General features: G+C 54.5%; 1 protein-coding gene across 5 annotated transcripts in view; it reads left to right on the top strand.

The window, feature by feature from the left end:
* TRAPPC9 (trafficking protein particle complex subunit 9) overlaps positions 1-23,317 on the top strand; it is a 635,544-nt gene that overhangs the window by 527,092 nt on the left and 85,135 nt on the right. The window contains exon 22 of one of the 5 annotated variants that reach the window (XM_006152126.3): positions 268-358. The exons of the other annotated variants lie outside the window; for them this stretch is intronic. Coding sequence (XP_006152188.1) covers positions 268-358 — 91 coding nt within the window. The remainder of the gene's footprint in view (positions 1-267; positions 359-23,317) is intronic. 5 annotated transcript variants of the gene reach the window in all.

A 23,317-nucleotide genomic window follows, 5' to 3' on the forward strand; every position in this document is an offset into this window, starting at 1 on the left:
TTCCCCCCTGGAATAGTGGCGGGACCAGCGTTGCCCCAGGGGCCTCCCTTCCTAGACACACTGCTTGATCACAGTTGGGGGAGGTGGGGAGGCCCCTGACGGGTACGCGCACGCCGGACTTCCTGTACTCGGGGTGCTGTCTTCACCCGACGGGGGTTACCTAAGAGGAGGGAGGTGCGTCTGCTGTGGGAGGTTTCCCTCTGGGGGTCTCTGTCAGAAGCTTCTAGAAGGTCTCAGCAGAGCCAAGCTTTCCTTGACCGAGCTCACCCCTCTCTGAAGCGCAGTGGCGAGGCCAGTGTGGAAGGACTCCTGAACCAGCTCGTCCTGGAGCACCTGCAGCTGGCGCAGCTGCAGTGGGGTGAGTACCTGCCGCGCCCCTAGCCGGGGATGCGCTCTCGTCACAGCGTGCCAGCCATCGTGGGGGGTGGGCACTCGACGGGCGCGTGCTGCAGGCCATCAGGGAGACAGGGGGAGAGGAGCTCACCTGGGCAGGTGCTCTGCAGCCTGAGTGAGCGCTCCCGACTTCCCGCTGCTCGAGTTGGTGGCTGTCCTCTGAGGTGGCAGCCGTGTGCCGCGAGGTGTGTGCTCGGGGTGTGTTTTGGGAGCTTGGAGTGGTTTGGGGCAGTGGAAGAGGATAGGATGTGGCCGCCTCCTGACTCTGCCCCCTCACCCTGGGTTGGGCCGTGGCGGCCTCTGTGCTGCCTGTGGGGGCTGTCCACACTGCCTGTCTCAACACCGCGCCTCACCTGGGCGTTCTGCATGGAGGAAGTCACCGGTACTGAGTGCTTGGCTCAGCTCATTGGAACATTCGCTTCCTGCTGTTCCTGGGAGCTTTCGTCTGTGTCTTTGTCAATGATATTCAGACAGATTTCACTGAGGACTGGCCCCATGGTGTAGTGGCTAAGTTCTATGCTTGGGAGCTGGATCCCACTGGTCAACCATGGTTCAAATCCCATCTCAGTGGTTTGAAAAGTATGCCGGCGTGTGTGTGTGTGTGTGTGTGTGTGTGTGTCCGTGTCCAAAATTATGACAGCTGGGGAGGTGGAGGAGGGTTTGCAGCGTGGCCATACCGCGTCTCTCTGTCTCTCTCTGGCGAGTGCATGTACCCTCTCACAATAAGTAAGTAAATAAATAGTCCTATGCGAAATAGACTTAAGATTCCTACTGAAGGGGAAGTTTTGTTACTCTCTGGCAGTTATCTCACCAGATAATCTATTCCGGATGAACCACAGTCGCTTGCAAACGTGTATATATCTTCTTTCTTCTTCCTCCTTGCCCAAGAGGTCACGTGGGTGAGCATCTCCTCTTTGGTCCAGGCTCCAGTTAGCTCATGCGCTGGGCCTCCCCTCCTGCTGGAGACAGCGAATATTGTCCCGGGGCTTGGAAAGAAAACCAAGCCCCTTCCTTGCACTCCAGCACGCTCCAAGCCTGAAGACCCCCTCACCCTGCAGGGCTGCCGTCCTCTGCGGGGTCCTCGCTCCTTTTAGGCAAAGGCCATCAAAGCCAGGTGGGCGGCACCATCATGGCAGCTGTGGGGGTGCAGCTTGCCCTCGGGGAGTCCGTCTAGGATCTTCTTCCTTGTCAACCATGCCTGAGTGGAAGCAGGGGCTCGCTGTCCTTGCAGAAGTTTTCGGGCTTTGGCCTCCGGAGGCCCCCCATTCCCCTGGTCCTTGTTGAGGTTGAAATGTCCTGTCTCCTCACTCCCTGAGCGCAGTCGGCTGCTTGTACCAGACCCGGGGCTCTGAGGAGGGTCAGACACCTGGCACCTCATGGCCACAAGCCCAGGACCAGCCGCAGGGAACCGTCCTATGTGGGCAGTAGGGGACAGCGTATCTGGCAGGACAGCAAGCCTGCTCGGGCACTGAGTGGACAGCAGGTCACGGGCAGAGCTTGGCCGATGGACGTGGGATGCCGGGCCCCACAGGTTGGCTGTGCAGCCGAGAGGCCGCCGTGCCTCGGGCAGGGACTGTTGTCATGGGCCGACAGTGAGAGAACAGCTTCCGGAGCTGGAGAGGCACAGGACAAAAAAACCGCGGAGGCAGGGCACGTCCTGTCAGAGATGCCATGTCCTGGCCCAGAGAGTGACGGTTATCACCACTGTCCGTAAACAGGGAGTCCGAGGCGTGGAGGCCAGCACGTGCCCGACAGCCCCGGGCGGGCTCTGGGTTATGAGCCATTGTGCTACCATGGCCAGGAGGAGCCTCGGCCCAGCCCCACACACCTGGGCTGGATGGAATTGCTGGGCAGTTGGGATTTCGGCGAAGAAAGGGTTTAATACTTAACCATAATAAAGGCCTCTCTGCTCATTTTGCCTTCTCCCTCGGGTGTACTAAGAACATCCTTTAAAATGCACAGGAGTGGGGAAGTTAGAAAGAACCATGGATGACAGGGCCAGAGCCGGGAATTAGGGTGGACCCGGGATGCCGAGTGCAGAACAGCCTGGACGCCGAGCGGCAGGGGCGGGCGAGGCCGTGCTCGGAGTATGGGGCTCGGGCCAGGCCCAGACCCACTGAGCCACACTGCTGCTTTCGTTCCTTGGCCTAATTTCCCCTCTTTTTTTGTAGCGCTGACCAGGGAGCTCTTTCAGAAATGCAGTCCTGGCCCACAGCCTCTCAGGCTTAGGGCTCAGATCTCAGGTCTAGCACATCACTGTGTGACGTTTGGCAGTCGCTTCACCTCTCTGACCCTGAGTCTCCTCGTTTGTGAAATGGGGTGCTGCTGGCTATGTGCGTTACTCTGGGGATGTAGGTGGCATCTGTCACGTGCACAGTGCAGTTCCTTCCCAGCTGCTCAGGTCGCCCCACACCCCGGCCTGTCTGCTCGTCCCTCGTCCCAGCACCAGCTCCCCTTGTTGGAAGTGGGGCCAGTGGAAGGACCAGCACAGTTGTCACCGGGCCTTTGTCGTTCGGCATGGGGGTGAGGGGACCTTCCGTGGGCACTGGCGTTGTTTCCCTGCAGCCTGTGGGGCCACGGGGCAGAGGAAGGGAGCCGTTTTAGCCGCACTCGTGCCGGGAAGCAGGGCCTCCACATCACTTTCCTGGCACCTACTCGGCGTCCTGGAGGCAGCGGGCGTCCTGCAGGCCTCGTTTAAGTTTGTGTTCTGCCGCATACTGGGGTTGGGTGTCACCTGGACCTACGATGGCACATCTGAGCCTCTGTTTCCCTGGCACACAAAGGCACAGGAGCTCCCACGGCGGCCTCACGGCGCTGCTCCAAGGGTCAGATGCTCAGTGAAATGACACCTCTAAATGTGTCTGGCAAACCTGAAATCCCTACGGCAGCAGAGCAAAGATTAATTATAATCACTTATGTCTTAAGAGCGGCAGTCTTTCACACAGATATTTCTGTTATTCCTGGAAGCTCAGCTTAGTTCCGAGAGCCCCATATCTGAGGTCTCTGAGTATCCGTGCTGTTCACCTTGACACCCCCTCAACTGGCCAGGGCCTGGGTGCAGAGGGACCCTTTCCTGACATCTGCACAGGGCGAGCTGCCTGCAGCAGGGGGTCCCCTGAGCCACCCCACAGTTACTCTCCCCGCAATCTAGGGGATGGGGGCAGGGCCAAAGGGTGAGGGCCTGCCAAGTGCAGCCTGGTGGCAGACTGGCCCCCAGATGGGCCACATCGCTGACAGGTGGGTATGTTTCCTCGGGACTGCAGAGTCAGTTGGCCCAAAGGTTGCCATCTTTGGTTGTCTCTTTTTTGAAGGGTTCCAGAAGCCGTTCGGGGTCCATCTGCATGGCAGAGGAATATGGTTATCAGTTCAGAAGCCAGCGTGATGAGGCGAGCTTTGCCCCTGCCCCAGTTTATCCGCCATCGTAGGACATGCTGATGCCACCTCACCAAATTACAGGGCAGCTCAGGGGACATCCAGAGTGGACGGGTGTGCTGGCCATGTGCGAGGCGCTCTGTAAGGAACCATCGAGGGAATGGACTTTGTAAACTCTAGAGTGCTAAACGCTGCCCTCACGTCCGAGCCGGACCTTCTGCCGTCAGCTGGGTTCACTCAGTGTCTAGACCAGGGGTGTGGCAGTCCCAGAGCAGCATGCAGCACCTTGGGGTGGACTGCATCCCAGGGTCACCCAGGGCCTGCAAAGATGTGTCCCTGCTCCTGGGATGTGCCACCATCAGCTGTGCGATGGGATGTCTCTCGGAATTTTTCTGTCCCTAGCGCGGGGTCTCTTGGCCTGCTGGGAAGGGGGCTGAAGACCAGCACACACCTGGCCACCAGCTGGCAGTAGGCAGCACCCAGGCACTGGCTGGGAGTGCCCCAGCTCTGGCAGCTGACTTGCCCAGTGGCACAGCCTCCTTCCCAGGTAACTTAGCAATGGCCCCAGGCTGCAACTCTCCCAGCTCAGCCCATGGCTCTGCATCTGCCCCGGCCCAGTGTTGGTCAGCACAGAGGCTTGTCGACAGGTTCACTGGGTAGATTTGGTGGTCCAAGATCCTGATCAGCCAGGCCCAGGATGGCCTGGGTCTATGATGGCCCAACCATCTGGTCTCAGGCCCACTGCCCAGCAGTCGGTGCAGAGAGGCCAAGGGCCATCTCACCGTCCTGTTGGTATCCTTGAGCACAGATTGACAAAGATGATCATTAATTCATCTTTTTTTTTTTATAAAAGAAGTTATATTCTTTTCCATGGTAGATTATAAAAAAGGTGAAAACATAAAACCCACATACAAAGAAGCAACCTAGGCTCTGTGTCCCCCTAGCACGAGGCCCCGTGTCTTTCGAGCTGTGGGGATGGGCCTCTTGCACCTGTCTCTTCACGGCCACCAGGAGGGGCCAGCCTTGGGCTTGTGCACAGATGAGGAAGCTGAGCCTGGTAGCGTCAGCTGCGAGGCACGGCGCCATCTGCTTCGGTGCTACCGTGGCCCACGGCTGTGGTGCCCGCCGCCCTCTGCTCCCTTCCGAGCCACCCTCCTGACTGTAGCTTACAGCACATTTCCTAAAGGTGACCCTGACTATGCTGCTCTCCTGCCTAGAGCCGTGGGGCTCCTGGAGCCCTGAGGACAGACCTGGCCCCTCTAGCCTGGCTTGGAAGGCCTCCCCAGCTAGCAGGACCTGCTCTCCAGCCTCCTATGGACCCCTCATTCTTAGCTTCCCTTCTTCCTGTGATGTCCACTAAGACTCCCGTGAGCCAGGGTGCACCTGTCTCCTGGGCCTTCTACCCGCTGCCCTAGCCTGTCGTCTAGCCTCTCCTTAGAACGTAGGTGCTCCTAGAAGCCCGCCTTTGCCGAGCCTCTCTCCTCTCAGGTCCACAGCCTGCTGTTGCACGCTCTCCTGAGCTCCTCCTGGTCTGTTCTCTGGTCTCTACTGCGGGTGGGTGCTGTGAGGACCACCTGCAGCACCCACTGGGTGCTCAGTGTTTGCTGGCGCTCAAGAGAAGGACGAGGCAGTGAGTGAGGTCGTCCCCTCACGTGGTCACGGGCAGGCGGGAGCCCACAGTCCGATGTTCCCCCACGTGATTCTGCGTTGCGGTGCCCCAGGGCACGTAGTCCCTCTGACTAGTTCCGAATGGGCTCATCTCCCACTCACGACCCTGGTTGATCCTCAGGGTCGGCGTCCAGGGCAGGCTCGCTGGTGCAGGGAGTGCACGGTCATGAAGGCCAGTGCACCTGCAGCCAGCTCCTGCTGCCGAGGTGGTGAATTCGCCGAGGTCACTCTGGAATCACCGGACAGCAGCTGGCCCCGTGCTAGGTGTGGGGGCACTGGACCAGCGCCACCCTGGGTCCTACCCAAGTGCCAACAAAGATTAGGGTGTGAAGGCAGCTGGACCGGGGTTATTTCTCGGCGAGAGCTAGGCCCGTGGTTCTGACCCTGGGACCTGGCCCCTGGAGAGTGCTGAAATAGAGACCAGTGGAACTCGGTGCCCCCCGGCCCGCTCCTCCCAGACTCGCGCCCCCTCCCTGCAGGAAGGCCTCACTGCTGCCGTGTGCTCACCCTGTCACAGCCCTACCACTCCACGCTGTCTGTGCCTGTCACTCACCTGTCTCCAGACACGGTCCCTGTGAGGGCGGCCTGCCGTCCGTGTCCTTGCTGCCTAACCACGCGTCGTGGCTGTCATTCCCTCTCAGTCCACGCAGTCGCCACGCCCTTCCCACTGCCGCATAAATGCCTCCTCCTGTATTTACTCCAAGCGCTTGGTGGACTCCGAAGTTGTTCCCAGTCTTCTGCTGTTACAAACTTTGTTGCAGTAAATATCTTTGTAAATATGCCATTCCTCCCAGTGACTCACATTGTGGGGTGTTTATGTCGAATTGAGCAATCTCTTAAAAATCTCTTCTGTTTTTGTATCACACTTAGGAAGAACTTCCTTATTAGGATTATATTTTTTTAAAGTTCTCTCACATTTTCTCCTTGTACTTTCATACGCTCATTTGTTTTTGTTTTTGTTCTTTTAAATAACTATTTAATTTTATTTATTCATTTTATTTTAATTTGACCAGAGAGAGATAGAGAGAGAGAGAAAGAGAGAGAGAGAAAGTGACAAAGCAAGCCACCAGGTTGGGGTTTCAAATCATGGTCAACCATGTGGAAGTGTCCAGCACCTAACCCCCCCCCACCTGCTGGTCCCATAGGCTCACTTGTTTTACCACTAAATCTTTTATATTTATCCAGAATTTATTAGGGTTGAGTGAGGCATGAGTCCACCCTTTCTTTCTCCAGAAAGCTATCAAATTGTCCCCAAGACTTAATCAGCAACCTTTCTCACTTCATAATTGAGCACTGTCATTTTTTGTTTGTTTGTTTTAAGAATTATTTTATTTAACTTTATTTATTTATTTGTTTATTTTAATTTGACCAGAGGGGTACAGAGTGAGAGTGAGAGAGAAGAGAGAGAGAGAAACTGAGAAAGCAAGCCACCAGGTCTGGGACTCAAACCACGGTCAGCCATGTGAGAGTCCAGCGCCCTTAACCACCATGCCACCTGCCGACCCCAAGCACTGTCATTTTTCTCATTTGTTTAAGGAAATTTGGGAACTCTCCATTGATCGGTCTATCTGCCTATGAGCCAGTACCACTCTGACAATGATTATAACTTTGTCATTACTTTTAAACATTTGTTTAGTGATCTATTTGTTGTGATCTCACGTTGCCAGCCCAGGACCCAGACGCCAGTCGGCTGTGTAGGAATCCAGCGCCTCACTCATCACAGCACCTGCTGGCTGCGTAGTGTGTCTCCGTATCACTGTCTTCTGCGGGTAGTCACTCCGCAACGGCATTCCCTCACCTTTTTAGTTTACTTCTTTCTGTAAAATATAGATAACACAAATTTATCATTGCAGCCATTTTCACGAGTGCAGTTCACTTATGTTAACTGTAAAATAATAGATCTCGAGAAATATTCATCTTGCAAAACTGATTCTCTGTACCCATTGAACATCTTTTGTATTCATTTTTATATAAGTTTAGAAAGACCTGGCTAACATTAAAAAAAAGGTTCTATAAATGTTTAGCTTTACCCAAAATTATTTCTCATTCTTGTTACTTATATACATATGCATGTGTACCTACATATACACACATGCATCCACACCTACATATGTACACATGTATACATACGCAGACATACACGCATGCATACCCACATATGCACACATGTACACACACATATACATGTGCACACACACCTACACATGCACCTACATATACACACATGCTCACACACCTACATATGTACACATGCATACACACTCAGACATACATGCATGCATACCTACATATGCACACATGTACACACATACACATATACATGTGCACACACACCTACACATGCACCTACATATACACACGTGCTCACACACCTACATATGTACACATGCATACATACTCAGACATACACACATGCATACCTACATATGCACACATGTACACACATACACATATACATGTGCACACACACCTACACATGCACCTACATATACACACATGCATGCATACCTATAGATACACATACAAAATTTTGTTTCTTCCTTTTTTTCTTGATTATGCTGGTAAACTAATGATATGCTTTATTCATTCATTCTGTCCTATTCCTCTTTTGTAACTGAATAATTACTGTTTTTATCTTTATTAGTTTCTTATTTCTGCTTTTATTTATTTATTTATTTATTTATTTATTTTTTTGGAGAGGTTTTTGCTATAGGGCGCGTGCGCTCACCAGACAGACAGAGATAGACAGAAAGCGAGAAATCACCCCCCAGGGGGGATGGCTATGCTGCAGTCCCTTCTCCTCCATTCTCCTCTCGGGATCTTGGGCACGCACGCACACGCACCCAGTGTGAGTTTTAAGCCACCAGGTCCGGGACGCGAGCCGCGGTCTACTACATGGGAGTCCAGCGACATAGCCATTACGCTAACTGCTGGTCCCCTTATTTCTGCTTTTATGAACTTATTGTGTATATACTTTTTTACACTGGCCTAAAGGTTTGGATAGTTAATTCACTTACATAAAATCTCTGAGTATTAACACAGTGCTGGGGTTTCAAATCATGGTCAACCATGTGGAAGTGTCCAGCACCTAACCCCCCCCCACCTGCTGGTCCCATAGGCTCACTTGTTTTACCACTAAATCTTTTATTTATCCAGAATTTATTAGGGTTGAGTGAGGCATGAGTCCACCCTTTCTTTCTCCAGAAAGCTATCAAATTGTCCCCAAGACTTAATCAGCAACCTTTCTCACTTCATAATTGAGCACTGTCATTTTTTGTTTGTTTGTTTTAAGAATTATTTTATTTAACTTTATTTATTTATTTGTTTATTTTAATTTGACCAGAGGGGTACAGAGTGAGAGTGAGAGAGAAGAGAGAGAGAGAAACTGAGAAAGCAAGCCACCAGGTCTGGGACTCAAACCACGGTCAGCCATGTGAGAGTCCAGCGCCCTTAACCACCATGCCACCTGCCGACCCCAAGCACTGTCATTTTTCTCATTTGTTTAAGGAAATTTGGGAACTCTCCATTGATCGGTCTATCTGCCTATGAGCCAGTACCACTCTGACAATGATTATAACTTTGTCATTACTTTTAAACATTTGTTTAGTGATCTATTTGTTGTGATCTCACGTTGCCAGCCCAGGACCCAGACGCCAGTCGGCTGTGTAGGAATCCAGCGCCTCACTCATCACAGCACCTGCTGGCTGCGTAGTGTGTCTCCGTATCACTGTCTTCTGCGGGTAGTCACTCCGCAACGGCATTCCCTCACCTTTTTAGTTTACTTCTTTCTGTAAAATATAGATAACACAAATTTATCATTGCAGCCATTTTCACGAGTGCAGTTCACTTATGTTAACTGTAAAATAATAGATCTCGAGAAATATTCATCTTGCAAAACTGATTCTCTGTACCCATTGAACATCTTTTGTATTCATTTTTATATAAGTTTAGAAAGACCTGGCTAACATTAAAAAAAAGGTTCTATAAATGTTTAGCTTTACCCAAAATTATTTCTCATTCTTGTTACTTATATACATATGCATGTGTACCTACATATACACACATGCATCCACACCTACATATGTACACATGTATACATACGCAGACATACACGCATGCATACCCACATATGCACACATGTACACACACATATACATGTGCACACACACCTACACATGCACCTACATATACACACATGCTCACACACCTACATATGTACACATGCATACACACTCAGACATACATGCATGCATACCTACATATGCACACATGTACACACATACACATATACATGTGCACACACACCTACACATGCACCTACATATACACACGTGCTCACACACCTACATATGTACACATGCATACATACTCAGACATACACACATGCATACCTACATATGCACACATGTACACACATACACATATACATGTGCACACACACCTACACATGCACCTACATATACACACATGCATGCATACCTATAGATACACATACAAAATTTTGTTTCTTCCTTTTTTTCTTGATTATGCTGGTAAACTAATGATATGCTTTATTCATTCATTCTGTCCTATTCCTCTTTTGTAACTGAATAATTACTGTTTTTATCTTTATTAGTTTCTTATTTCTGCTTTTATTTATTTATTTATTTATTTATTTATTTTTTTGGAGAGGTTTTTGCTATAGGGCGCGTGCGCTCACCAGACAGACAGAGATAGACAGAAAGCGAGAAATCACCCCCCAGGGGGGATGGCTATGCTGCAGTCCCTTCTCCTCCATTCTCCTCTCGGGATCTTGGGCACGCACGCACACGCACCCAGTGTGAGTTTTAAGCCACCAGGTCCGGGACGCGAGCCGCGGTCTACTACATGGGAGTCCAGCGACATAGCCATTACGCTAACTGCTGGTCCCCTTATTTCTGCTTTTATGAACTTATTGTGTATATACTTTTTTACACTGGCCTAAAGGTTTGGATAGTTAATTCACTTACATAAAATCTCTGAGTATTAACACAGTGCTGTAAGCCGTGAAATTTCCAGTCATCACTGCTTCAGCTCTATTTCCTACCCTGGAGTTTACTGTTTTGCGGTGTTTTCCCAGTCTGTAATATTAGTTGTGTCTTACCTGTTTCGAGAGATGCATAGAAGATGGTTACTAAAACCTCCCTTTCGTAGGAAGTCTGTAACCGTCATGTTTTTGTGTTTGTCCTGCAGTCTGATTTTGCTATTGCTTTGTAATGTAATGGCATTAAAATAAGCTGAGCACTATTTTTACCTTTTGGAACTTATTGAGCTTTCTCTGCACTGAAGTTTTTGTGACTAATCTGTGACCATCTAAAAAGAAGATATATTCCTTGTTTTAAGTGAGTGGAGCTGAAGGTGTGTCGATGAACTCTGGCATATTAGTTAGAGTGTTAGGTCTTTAATGTCCTTCCTGACTAGCTCTACCACAGGACGTGAGAGCGAGTACACTTACTGTGCGAGGCCGTCTCACCTGAGTGGACTTCTGTCCATCGACGTGATGCGCATGCGGCCTGTGACCTCTGTGGTGCAGTGCTGATGGTATTTCATGCACTGATGCTCGTAACCGTTGCCACTTGTTGCACCTTTTATTATTAAATGTGCCCTTTTTCGTCTCCTTTGATTTTTTTACCCTTATTTCAGCCTTGTCTGATATAACCATTGTTCTGCTTTCTCTTTGTCTGGCTGGTAGACCTTTGCCTATTTTCTTTTAAACCTTTGAAAAATCACTTTTTTTGAATGTGATTCTGTTGGATACATAGAGTTTTGTTTGTGATCCAACTTCAAAGTCTCCTTCGTGAAGAAGTGAATTTGGGCCATTTACATTCATTGCTATGGTGTATATGTTTGGTCTCATTTCTGTTGTACATTCTGTTATGCTTTTGTTCTTATAGTAGTTTATCTTTACTTATGTGATCTGCATTTTCTTGGCTTTGTTTTGTGTGATTATTTTATTCCTTTTTTTTTTTTTTTAGCATACACACACACGTGCCCAACATGTTTTTCAAGTCACTGGGTACAGTACTCAAACTGTATAGTTGGCCACGTGGGATCCAGTGGCCTAACCTCTATAGTACCTGCTGGCCCTGATTTTATTTTATTCTTCTCCTCTTCCATTCTGAACCTTCCTACTGCTCTTATCTGACTCTCCACCCCGTCTTCTTCCCAAGTCTTACTTTCTTTTTCTTTTTTCCCCAGCAATTCTCATAATTCTCTCAAACATTGCCATATATGCATCTTTGTTTTCTGTCAGTTTCTCCACCTGCATCGGAGCTGAAGCCTCATGCAGGACAGATTTATTCCCCATTGTATTCTCAGAATCTAAGAACTATTGCTGGAGCATTTAATGCATGCTGGAGAATTGTCTATGGAAGGAATGAATAGTCTTGCCTTTATAACACAGCTCTGAAGTAGAGGAAAGCAAAGCAAAACTTAGTGATGCTCCTTTGCTGTAGGAGAGAAGAAACTGCAAATGTTTGCAAGGTCCTCACTGAGCCTGTAACACGAGGACTAGAACAGTCACTGTGGTTTCAGAACCCACATTTTCCCAGGACGTTGCACTTCCAGAATCACATGATGGGCTATTGATGTCCAGCTGGATTTCAAGCCTTGGTCTGCCAGTTCCCACCAGATAGTCTAATGCCCCACACTCAGTCTAGAATTGCTGCATTCTTTAAGAAAAAAGAAAGCAGATAATGTCATCATGCATAAGCTCGCAGAAAAGCCATTAGTACTGTGGAACTTTTCCTCAACTATTTTATAGTACAGGTGAGCCTGATGCCCATCACCTCTAAATCCTTTCATGTGTATTTTCTGTAAACACAGAGATTGTCTTATATAACCACAATACAGCCATCAAAATGAGAAAATTACAATTTTTTTCTTTTCTTTTTTTTGAGAGGTTTTTGCTATAGGGCACATGCGCTCACCAGAAAGAGACAGAAGCGAGAAAGCATCCCCTCAGGGGTATGGCCACACCGCAATCCCTTCTCCTCTATTCTCCTCTTGGGATCTTGGGCATATATGCACACGTGCCCAGCATGAGTTTAAGCCACCGGGTCCAGGACTTGAACCATGGTCGACTACGTAGGAGTCCAGCGACATAGCCATTACGCCAACTGCAGGTCCCAGGAAATTACTATTGATATATTTGGATTGTCTAATATGGAGACCCTGATCAAGTTGTGCCGGTTGTCCCAATAGTGGCCCTCATATCTAAGGATCTGGCACTCACTCAGAATCCCTGTTGCTCTTAGCTGTTCCGAGTCTTCATCCCCTTTGGTCTGGAACAACCCCTCAATCTTGGTTGGACGTTTTAAGATATTACCAACCAGCATATTTATAAACTACCCCTCACGTTGGGTGTGAAAATGCCCTCATGATTAGATTCCGTTTCTGTGTCTTCATCAGGAAAGCTGTAAAAGTGATGTCATACCTTCTCTTCCCACCGACTTGGTAGCCCCAATTTTCATCTTCCCCATTACTCGCAGTGGTCATTTGGTTAAGATGGTGTTGGCCAGGCTTCTCTGCTATTTTTCTCTTTGTGATTACCAACTATTTTGTGGGAACGTGCTTCGAAACTGTATAAATGTCCAATTCCTCATCACTTCCTGCTGTATTCACTGGGTTGAAGTCCGTTACCATCAGTATGGATTTTTATGCGACACTGTCCCAGATTTGAGCAGTGGGAGCTTCTTCAAGCTGACCCCTGTGCCTGTTGACCGGCGTCCCCCACGTTGGAGCACCTCACCGTTTTCTGGCACAAACATTACAGGTTCAGCTTCAGCTTCAGCCCCAGCATCGTCCATCTCCAGGGAGCCTTGGTTCCCTCTACTGAAAACAGGTGTTTAGAAACCATGGTCCAGGCTTTGGGGCGGCACTCCTGTTGAGGCGTCATGTCTCGGTGGACAGGCCGGGAGACACACTCGCTCTCGCGTGTGGGCTCACCCTGCCGTCCCTTACCTCTGTACATCGGTAGCTGTGCATTCACACTGATACCCCTAATTCCAGCCCAGCGCTGCCCGGCTCACTCACTTGGACCTCACACCCTCAGCATCGAGAAATGGGCTTTATGACCCTTGACGTGAACGCCGACGTGGCCACTGCTCCATGCAGCCAGTCTCCCTCTGCACTCCACCCTTCTCTGTTCTCTCAGGATCTCAGCCTCTCACAAAGGGGACCGGCTCCTGGATTCCAATCTCACCCTTTCACCCACTTGTGCTTTGGCTGTCGGGCTAGGCCACCCCTTGGAGGACCTCTCCTCCCCTGGTTGTGGGCGGGGGGCCACACGGGGCTGAACTGTACAGACGCCCTCCTCACCCTGCCTGGGCTCAGCACCCCTCCCTGGGCTGCGGCCTCCCCGGTGGGCTCAGGACTGGGGGAGAGGGGAGGGCCTGGCGGGCTGCTGCGTGTGAGCTCATGCCTCAGCCAGCAGGGCCCCTTCCCCTCACACCTGTGCCGGTCCTGGCCGGTGCTCTCTTGCCTACACCTCAGGGCCAGGGGAGCAGTGGCCCCTTCTCAGATTCACTGACACAGCTCCGGGCTCCATGCCCTCCTCGCGCAGCTGCCTTCTGTGACCCGTCTCTCACGCTCTCTGCGAGCCCACAACGTGGCATAAAGTAATGCTGCTTCAGCAAGTACTCAGTCCTGAGTCTTCCGCAAATGCTCGTTCTGTGAGCAGATGAATGAATAGGGAGAAATGGTCCCTCTCCTCAAGAAGTCCAAGGCTTATTGGGGAGAAAGGCCATATTCCTACTATACCAAAATACAGGGGCCACGCTCCTTCTCGGGGAGGACCACCTGTGCATCTTTGGGTGCCGTGACCCTGGCCTCGAGAGCGGCCGTCTTGGGCATCTGGTCCGACCGTGACAGACCAACCCCTTCACCATGACGCAGCTGTTCTTGCCGGACCCCTCGACCTCCTTTGCTGCTGTAATCGCAGCGAGAGCAAGAGCAGTTCGGGTGCTGTTCGAACCAGCGCTCACTCGTGCAGACGTGAACCAAGCCCCGGTCTCTGGGATTCTCGGTTCCAGACTTTCACGTGAGCTGCCAGGCAAAGCCCACAGACGTGCTTCCTGCAGAGCTGTGGCTGTCACCTGAGGCCTGCTGGTAGTTGTTCTCCGAGTTCCAGGAGGCTGGGCTTCTCATCCTGGCCCTCGCTCACATGGCCTAGAACAAGGGACTTCAGTGCAGGTAACAGCTGTCTCTGGCAGCTGAGGCAGGCCTGTGTGTGGTGGGGGGGGGCATGATTGCTCTGACCCAGGTCCAGGACCCTCCGAATTTGCTGAACTTCTACCTCCAGGATCAGGATGACAACCCTGGGGAGGGTGACCGCGCCCCCACCTCCGTCAGGCTTCCCAGCTACCCGCCCTGTAGACACCGTCCCCACTCCCGGCTCAGGTGAGGCTGGTACAGGGGTGCTTCTGCCACCCCCCACGACGTTTGAGAATACCCTGGATCCGGATGCCACTCTGCACACCTGTGGTGGTGGCGATGCTCCCTGCTTGCAGTTCACAAGGTGCACGTGTGCTGTCTGAGAGCAGTGAACAGCCCTGGGGGCTGGTGCAGTTCTACACCCCAGCCGGTTTAAGACGGGCACCCAGAGCTGGCCAGCAGCCGACGCAATTTACCCAAACTCCCGACCTGGAAGTCAGACGCAGGCCGGCGGCTTCTCCAGGGAGTACAGGCAGTAGGCACAGCAGGAGCCATGCTGGATGCTCCGCCATCTGCCCAGAGATGCAGCGCAGGGAGGAGCCCAGGCCGATCTGGGCAGGTGGCCAGCAGCAACCCGTTCCCCATGGCTGCTGGCCCTAGCACCCTCTCTGCTCCGGTAGACTGGGGAGGCTGCCCCCTGGGCTCTGGATACAACTCCAAGGCTGATGCCTGTTTTCACCTAAGACCCAGGCAGTGACTGAGGGTTAGTGACTGATCGGCAGCAGATGCCAGTCCGCTGTCCTCCCTTGGCCCTACTGTGTGTCTTTTAGAGAAATAGGGCATTTCCTCAAAGAGCCGAAGTCCCTGCATGGCCGTGCAGCGGAGGTTGGAGGGCTTGTGGCCGGACTGGCCAAGCTGCAGCTCGTGGTGGGCCTTGGTCCTCCTGCGGCCTCGGTCCCAGTCCTGTGGAACCAGCAGGTGTTCCGGCAGTGCTGGGATGCCGGCCCTGCCCCACGCCCTGGGCTCTGCTCCCAGGCGGCACGGCAGGCCCTTCCTGTGCTCCATACTGGCTGCTCTATTTTTAGCTGCAGCCTTCAGACCGAGGCTGCGGACAGCCAGCCCTGGCGTCGGCCGGCGTGGTGCTGCGGTGTAGGGCTGCCCTCCCCACCGTCTTGACCTTTCCCAGCAGTGGAGACAGCCTGTCTGGTCGGGCGGGGCTGTTCAGAGCAGGTTTGATGAGTACATGGACACGGGAATGAGGGAGGGAGACTGGGGCACGGGAGTAGGGGTGCTCCTGCCACAGGCACTGAGACCACAGGGTCACGTGGGTCACCAGCCCCCCAGCACTGAGGTGCAGAGCTGACCTGCTGCAGTGCCACGGAGCGCACATCTACCTGGGCCTCCCTGGAGGGTACAGGAGGGTTCGTGGCAGAGGAAACTGTGTCCCTGCCTGTGAAGGAGGGCCCCTCTGCACAGCAGAGAGTGTGGGGGCCGGGCACCCCTTCTTTTCTTCCCTGAGCTTATACCCTGTGCCCTCTGCCCACTGTCCAGCAGGGATGCGGAGACCTCGTCCTCTGGCAAGCCGTCCTTGGCTGCTCTGCTTGCTCGTCACCTGGCCTACTGTGTGCTCGGCTGATCCTGGAGACAGGTCCCGAGGATGCTGGGTTAGGGCATCAGGCGCAGTTCTAGGCCTGGACTAACAAGAGCTGGAAGGGACCTTAGAAATCGTGTCCTGGGGCAGCTCATGGCCTGATGGTTAAGGCAACTGGATCCCACATAGCCTGCTGTGCAGTTCGAGTCCCAGACCCGGCAGGTTGCGAAACATGCCGGGTATGTGTGCACATGTGCTCAGCATCCTATAAAGGGGGAGACGGAGGGAAAGGGATTGCAGTGTGGGACTGCCCATGTGGGGTGCTTTCTCACTTTCCCTATGTCTCTCTGACGGACCTTAGAAAGACGAAGAAACCATCTCCGTCCTCGTTCTGCCACTTGGCATTAAACGTGCAGAGCCCCTTCCTCCTGAGGAGACGGGCTCTGTGAGCATCTGTCCTTCTGAGCTGCCCCAACAGCAGGAACAGGCTTGGCCCAGAGCCCCTCGCCACAGCCCAGGCTCTGGGGCGTCCTGGACAGGGGAAGGGGTTGAGGACCAGACTTGAGGTTCACATGCCACTGGTCTTCTGGGAGAAGGGGAACGCCGCCGTGGCCACCTGTTCGTCCTCTGGAGAGCTGGCACCTGCACAGATCCCACAGAGGGTGGCCAAGGTGGCTGAGGCAGAGCAGGTGCCGGGTATTCAGTGCACAGTGACCGGGACAGTTGCTCGAGACCACCAGGGTCTCCTGGTCCTTGCTCACTTCACATGGGGACCCAGAGCCCCAGTACCATGTGTCGGCAGCCCTAGCACAAGGCCGGGTAAGCTGTGGCCCCTTCATGCCTCGGTATTCCTCTGACTCACGGTGCTTCGAATGAGCTAAGTAAGTGGCGAGCTGGCTGGCTGGCTGTTCTATTCCTTAGCAAGGCCTGGGAGCAAATCAGGGTCAGCCTGGGCTCCGGTACTCACAGGCCTGGGGGGAAATAACTCCTTCCCATTTTGGGACTCAGCAGAGGAAATGATCCTTAAAGGAGCATCGGCCTCCAGGCTCTTTGAAGCCAGACCTTGAGCCCAGTGAAGCAACTTCAAAGGCTCAGCCCTGAGCTTTCCCAGGCAGCTCTGACGGCGTCCTTGTCCCGAAGCCCGAGGACCGAGGCCGACGCTTCCTCCCTGCCCAACGACTACCAGCTGAGTCACTTCAGTCTCTGGGGTTCAGTTCAGTCCCCACTCCTGGGCTCCCTGATTGGGTGGGGGAGGAAGATGCTGGATGACACCCCTTCGCGAATGGCAGCTGCCAAGGAGCGTCCCGCGGATTCTCCCAGGCAAACCGCTTTCACTCTGAGGCCTTGGCTTTATCTCGCAGAACCTCAGTTTCTGAATCTGTAAAGTGCACCGTAATCCGAATGTGTATGACTGCGAAGATAAGACACTGTGATGTGCGTGTCGCTTGGTTCTGTTCACATGTGAAAGTTGTGTCAGGCAGTCTCCGGGAGTCTAGGAATAGATTTGTGTGGATACAGAATTTCATGCTTCCTTGCCCGGCAGCTAGCACTGCACCCCCCGGCCCACCCAGAAGCCCGCTGGCTCTCCTGAAGAGTCCTGTTCTTACAGCAGCATACAGCCCCGGAGTTGAGTCTCCTCCACCTTCTGTGTCAGGTGACCGAGAGCATCTGCCCAGGACACAGAGTATTTGCTGAGTCCCTTGAGGGCTCCACTGGCCACAGACTTCCCCGTGCCAGCCTGCCAGTGGGCAGCGGCAGCCACACGGGGCTCCCAGGGGGACCAGCTCTTCTCTCAGCAAATGCAGCCCAGCAGGGAGACACAGACACATGGCTGCGGGCTGGTGCCAGGACACCAGGGTGCCACCCCGTGGGCACTGCCTGTGTGAGCCGTGGGCCTGCCCAGCGGCTGCATTTGTTTACTGCGGCCTGCTGACCTGGGGTTTCAGGTGGCTGAGGGGCACGACCTGGGCGGTGGACGCATGCAGACCTAGGGGCCCTTAGCAGGAGCCTGCTACACCCGGGGACAGGAACCCATGCTCAGCGAAGGACTCACTACTCAGCACCTGATTCCTGAGCCCTGAACCCAGCCCGGGGCCAGGCATTGGCACACGGGAGGGCGAGCTGGCAGGAGGTGCTGAAGGCAGCTTTGTGCAACGTGGTAGCTGCAGCCGGCAGAGTCAGCGTGCCCTGTGCACGTCGCGAGGATTGTCAAGGCCTCTCCAGGCTCGGGGTTGAGGACACTGCAGCTCACGTGGGCTTGATTGGCATCAAGGGCTGACAGTGATGGGACAGTGCTGTGTCGGGGGGGCAGTGAACGTGAGTAGTGGGGGACTGGACTTCCTCTGGGTGCCCAGGACAGGTGCTCAGAGGAGCGATGTTTGCAGAAGAGCAGGTATAACTCAGCTCAGAGGGCTGTGGGAGCAGGCAGGCCCAGAGAAGCTGAGTGCCGAGGTGAGAGGACGCAGGGCATGCCCGAAGTTCCGGGGTGCGGTGTGGCGGAGAGGCTGCACGTGCAAGCTGAGCTAGAGACCAAGGCCAGTGCAGACCCTGAGTGCACGTGGCCTGGCCTGCACCTGTTCCAGTCGGCCACAGTGTCTGGGGTGAAGCCTTCAATGCCCGGCTCCGACAGCCGACTCGGCAGAGACGGGTATGGGCAAGGTTTCCCGCAGCATGCCCCTGGGTGGGCGGAGTGTTCTTTGCGATGGGAGCTACAGTCCTCTCCTGGGCTGGGAGGAGCTGCCACGGGACACGGAGGCCGAAGGAGGGCGTGAGTTTGTGCCTGCACAGAGCACAGTGCGCGTAGCCTGCAGCCAGGGTTCCGCCAGTGTCATGGGATGAACTGGAAGGAGACCGTCCAGGAAAGGGTAGACCCCATTTTGAGAAGGATTAAGTGGAGAAGGGGCAGGAAGAGGTCCCAGCCTGAGTGAGACCGAGGGAGGCTGTCTTCCAGAGTGGTGCCCGACAGACAGATAGGAGGGTCTCCATCAGCCTGTCGGCAGGGAGTTGCTGAGGAATGTGGCGTGGCAGGCGTGGGCAGGGCCAGGAGCTGGAAGACCTGTCCTCCCGGCCTGGGTCTGCGAGTTCCGCCTGGGTTGTCTCCAGGTGGCGGACTCCCTTCTCGTCTCCTCCCCAGTCTCACTTCTTTCACAAACCTAAACCATTATCAGGGTACAGGCCTGTCCTCCCAGGCCTATCTGGGGGGCCCAGCGTCCCTGGAACTCGGTGGTCTGGACACAGATGCAGGCAGGTGGCTGCGTGGCTCCAGCGTGTAGGTGAGACCCCTGGTCCCCATGTCACATAGACACAGGCACCTCGGGAAGCACCTTCACAAGTGTGCCCCTGTGGGGGGGGGGGGACTGGGAAGGGGCAGGGAACGGGGAACTGCTCATCGAAGCCCAGTGTAGGGGGGATGATGGGCAGAGGGCTCTGAGTAGTCGCAAGGACCAAGAGGCAAGTCACCACGGCCCCCAGAGACCCGGCTCGCCTGGCACCCGATGCCCTAAGTGTCCATCACCACCCTCATGGTGCTGCCCCTCTGTCTCCTCTCCAGGGTGTACTGGAGGGTAGGCATCCGTGAGTGCTTCCCTGTCCTGACTGTTTTCTTCTCCAGGTCACACTGCTTGCTGCTGGGGCCTGGGCCCTTGCAGCGCGGTGTACAGGTCCTGCACAGACTGAAAACAAGTACAGGGCCCCGGGTCTGGCCTTGGCCTCGGTGCCTGGGCACAGCAGGCAGCTGGGCGATGCAAGTGTGGAGATCCTGGTGGCTCCAGGGCCACTGGACGGGTGGCATTGGACAGCCACAGGAAACTGGAATCCAGACGCCACCTTAAATGTAAAATGAGAGAATGTCCGAGGACAGGGAGGGAGGATTGCCGAGTTGAAACCCTGCTCTCTGAAGTTCTGGTTTGGAGTAGGTGGGCATGAAGCTGGCTGTGTGGGGAGAGGTCAGCCTGGGAATATCATACCCCGTGTCCGTCAGTGGCCTGCTCTGGGCTGCCCTCCTGTGTGGATGGCCCTTGGGACAGTTGGTGCTTTGAGCACAGATGTGGGTGGTGGGGAAGGGCCAACCCCAGCCAGGTTGCTGACCTCAGCGCTCCTGCCATTGTGCCCACAGCACCCTGCAGATGGTGGGTGGACCCACCATGGACCTCTCTTCCCATGCTGTCGCCCCTGCTCTGCTGGGCTCTTGCCTGTCCCCAGTCCCTAGTGGGCAGCAGGGGGCAGAGCTGGCACCAGAACCTGTTCCACGTGAGCGGAGCCGAGGACGCCAGGTGGGGCGCTCTGGTTTCAGGGAGCAGAGTCTCTGTGGGCCGCCTGCTTTGTCAGAATGCAGACTGTCACGAGGAGGAAGCGTTAGTGTCCCCGCTCTCTGAAGTGGTGGCATGTTACCATCCAGACGCCTTTCTATTTCTGGAAGGCTGAACTCCAGTGTACAGAAACGCAGCTCTGCTCAGTAAGCAGGAGGGGCCGGCTGAAACAGACGTGTCTGTGGGTCACGAGGACAGGGAGCGGCGGTGACTGCCACTCCTGCAGCCGGACATGCAGGAGGGGCTTGACGGTGGGCAAGGAGCTTCCCTGCAGGCTGCTGGGCGCTGCCAGTCAGGTTCCAGGAGGAAGGGACCCCTGAGGCCGCACTGCCCCAGGGGGCCTTTGGGCTCTAGACATAGGCAGCTCTGTTTGCGTGAGTTTTGCTTCCTGCACTTTGACCCATGGTAGGCACCTGGAGGGTGGCCTAGCCCTGGGGACACTCAGCTTGCTCTGGGCATCGCTCACGTGGGGTTGAGAACAGGGAATGCTGGAAGGGTCGTGTCTGTTGGGGATGATGAGGGAGAATTTGTGGGACAAGTAGCTGCCCAGTGAGGTCTAAGAGTAGGGCAGGGGCCGGGGACCTGGGGCTGGAGCGGGGCTGTGGGAGTATGTTAAGGGACAGACTTGGAGGGTGGGTGGTGGAGCTGGGCCTGGGTCCAGTCCAGACTGCCATAGCTGCCCTTGGCTCTGGCCCTGCCAACCTGTGCGACCCCTTGAGTGAGCAGCGCATGTTCACTACACACGTCTTCCCGGGCAGAGGTGGTGCAGGGGCATACATACCGCCAAGGCCCCCCTTGTTGGGTGGGTCCCCACGCATGTTCCGTCTCCCAGCTCCAGCGTCTGTGACCCCTTTACCACCTTCTGTCCCTGGTGTCCTCTGGATATCACCCTCTGACAATGAGGTGCCAAGAGAACAGGCATCGACAGCCAAGTACCAGGAAGTGCCCCTTGCTTGAGGCCCCGGGGGTGATGCAGTGGCCCCTGGACCCCCACCCTGCACACAGGCACCATGGTGTCACGGCCGAGGAGGAGCTGAGGGCTTCAGCGGGGCTAGTGGGGTGCGGTGGGCGGGGTGGGCCTCGGGAGTCCTCCTCCCCGCACCTTTCTCCCACTCCCCGGCCATGCCATACTGGGTGCTGGCACCACACCTGCATGCCTTTGCAGCTGCTTTTCCTACTTTCTGAAGTTCCCCCCACCCCAACGCCATTTCTGTCAGGCCTGGCTCCCTGCCTGGGTCTCTGGAGCCCACCGATTGTCCTTCTAGGGCACTTCGCTGCCCCGCGTCCTCCTGGAGAGCCGAGGTGAGTGGCTGAGTCATTCCTGTGTCCGTGCTGAGCAGTGTCAGATCCCTAATGGGCATTCAGAGAATATTTGAATGGAAAATGAGTGAGCGGACGAGTATTAGAATGAATGAGCAGAGGCATGGACATTTCAGTGAATGAATATTTAAATGAATGGATGCGCACCCTCCTGCCCTGGCTGGTTTTGCCAGTGCTTGCCCTCCGCCTCTGCCCCTCCTCCAGTCAGTCATTTTCTGGCAGGTACCGAGTTTGGACACGTGGAGAGACTGAGGTGGAATAGGCTGTCCTATTTACAAAGGCAGTCTGTGCTCGGTTGCAGTTAATTTAGCTGCTCTTGGGAAAAGAATTTCCCGAAGCCATTGTGCACACTCCCTGTCTGGTGCTTAGCTGCTAGCCTGCCTTCCAGGGGAAGCTTGGGGAGCAGGAGGGAACCCCCACCCGTCTCTCCAGCCAGCGCTCCAGCTGTGTGGAAGCTGGTGGGGTTGCTCCCCAAGGTGGGGGGGCTGGTAGAGGGCTTGCTCAGGGCTGTCTCCCAGGGGAGCAGAGACAACTTCAGAGACAGCCCCTGAGAGGGCTGGCTTGACTGTGGGCACGAGCCAGATGGAGGTAGCCAGTGGCCAGGGAAGGAGCCCTGGTGGCAGTTGCGCTGCTATCCTGCGTTGAGACGCCCCACCCCGCCTTGCTCTGAGGCCCGCTCCGCCCAGTTCCCACACCCAGCGGTGCCCAGAGCACAGTCGGAGGAGCTTCCATGCAGAGCGAGGGCCGGCTGAGCTCCTGAGTGGGGCAGGGAGCTTGCCATCAGTGCCGTACGAGACTGCCCTTCGGGTGTCATCTCTCTCACCTGCATGGTGGCCCAGGGAGGTGGACAACATCCTTCCAAATTTACCGAGGATAGCTGGGACTCGGGGAGCCGGGGTGTCTTGTTCCAGGCCAGGCAGCCAGCAAGGACTTTGAGCAGGAATTTGAACCCAGTATTGCCTGACTCAAAACTCACAGCTCTTCACCAGGACCCAGTGCCCTGGTTCTGTGGCTTTGTGGGGGCTGGGCTTGCTTATGGACTTAAAAGCCATGCGTTGTTGAGGGACTTCTGCCCCAGGAGCCGCCCTGTGCGCCAGGTGGGCTGGGATTTTGTAAGGGAGAGGGTGCTTATTCGCCAAGCAGCTCCTGGGTGCCCGCACTGGTAGGGTGGTCGGTCCCCAAAGGTGGGGTGACGGGCTAGATTGACAGCGAAAGTCACCAGAAGTCACCTCTTAAACGCGAGGGGTCTAAGGCTGATGGGGAGCCCCAGACAGACCTGCCATATCGCAGATGTCATGGTCATTTGAAAGGGATTGAATCTAAGGCTCTGGAAACCAAAGTGACTTGGTGAGGTCACACTTCCTGCCAGGGCTCAGAGCTGAGCACGTGGCCCTTCACCCCAGGGGTGGGGTGGAGAAGCTCAGGATCCCAGGCGTTAGGTCTAGAAGCTCCCCCCCCCCCCCCCTTCCCCCCCCACACACAAAGCCAACCCCTG

The sequence above is a fragment of the Tupaia chinensis genome, unplaced genomic scaffold, assembly GCF_000334495.1.
Source record: "Tupaia chinensis unplaced genomic scaffold, TupChi_1.0 Scaffold000335_1, whole genome shotgun sequence".
NCBI lineage: Eukaryota > Metazoa > Chordata > Mammalia > Scandentia > Tupaiidae > Tupaia > Tupaia belangeri.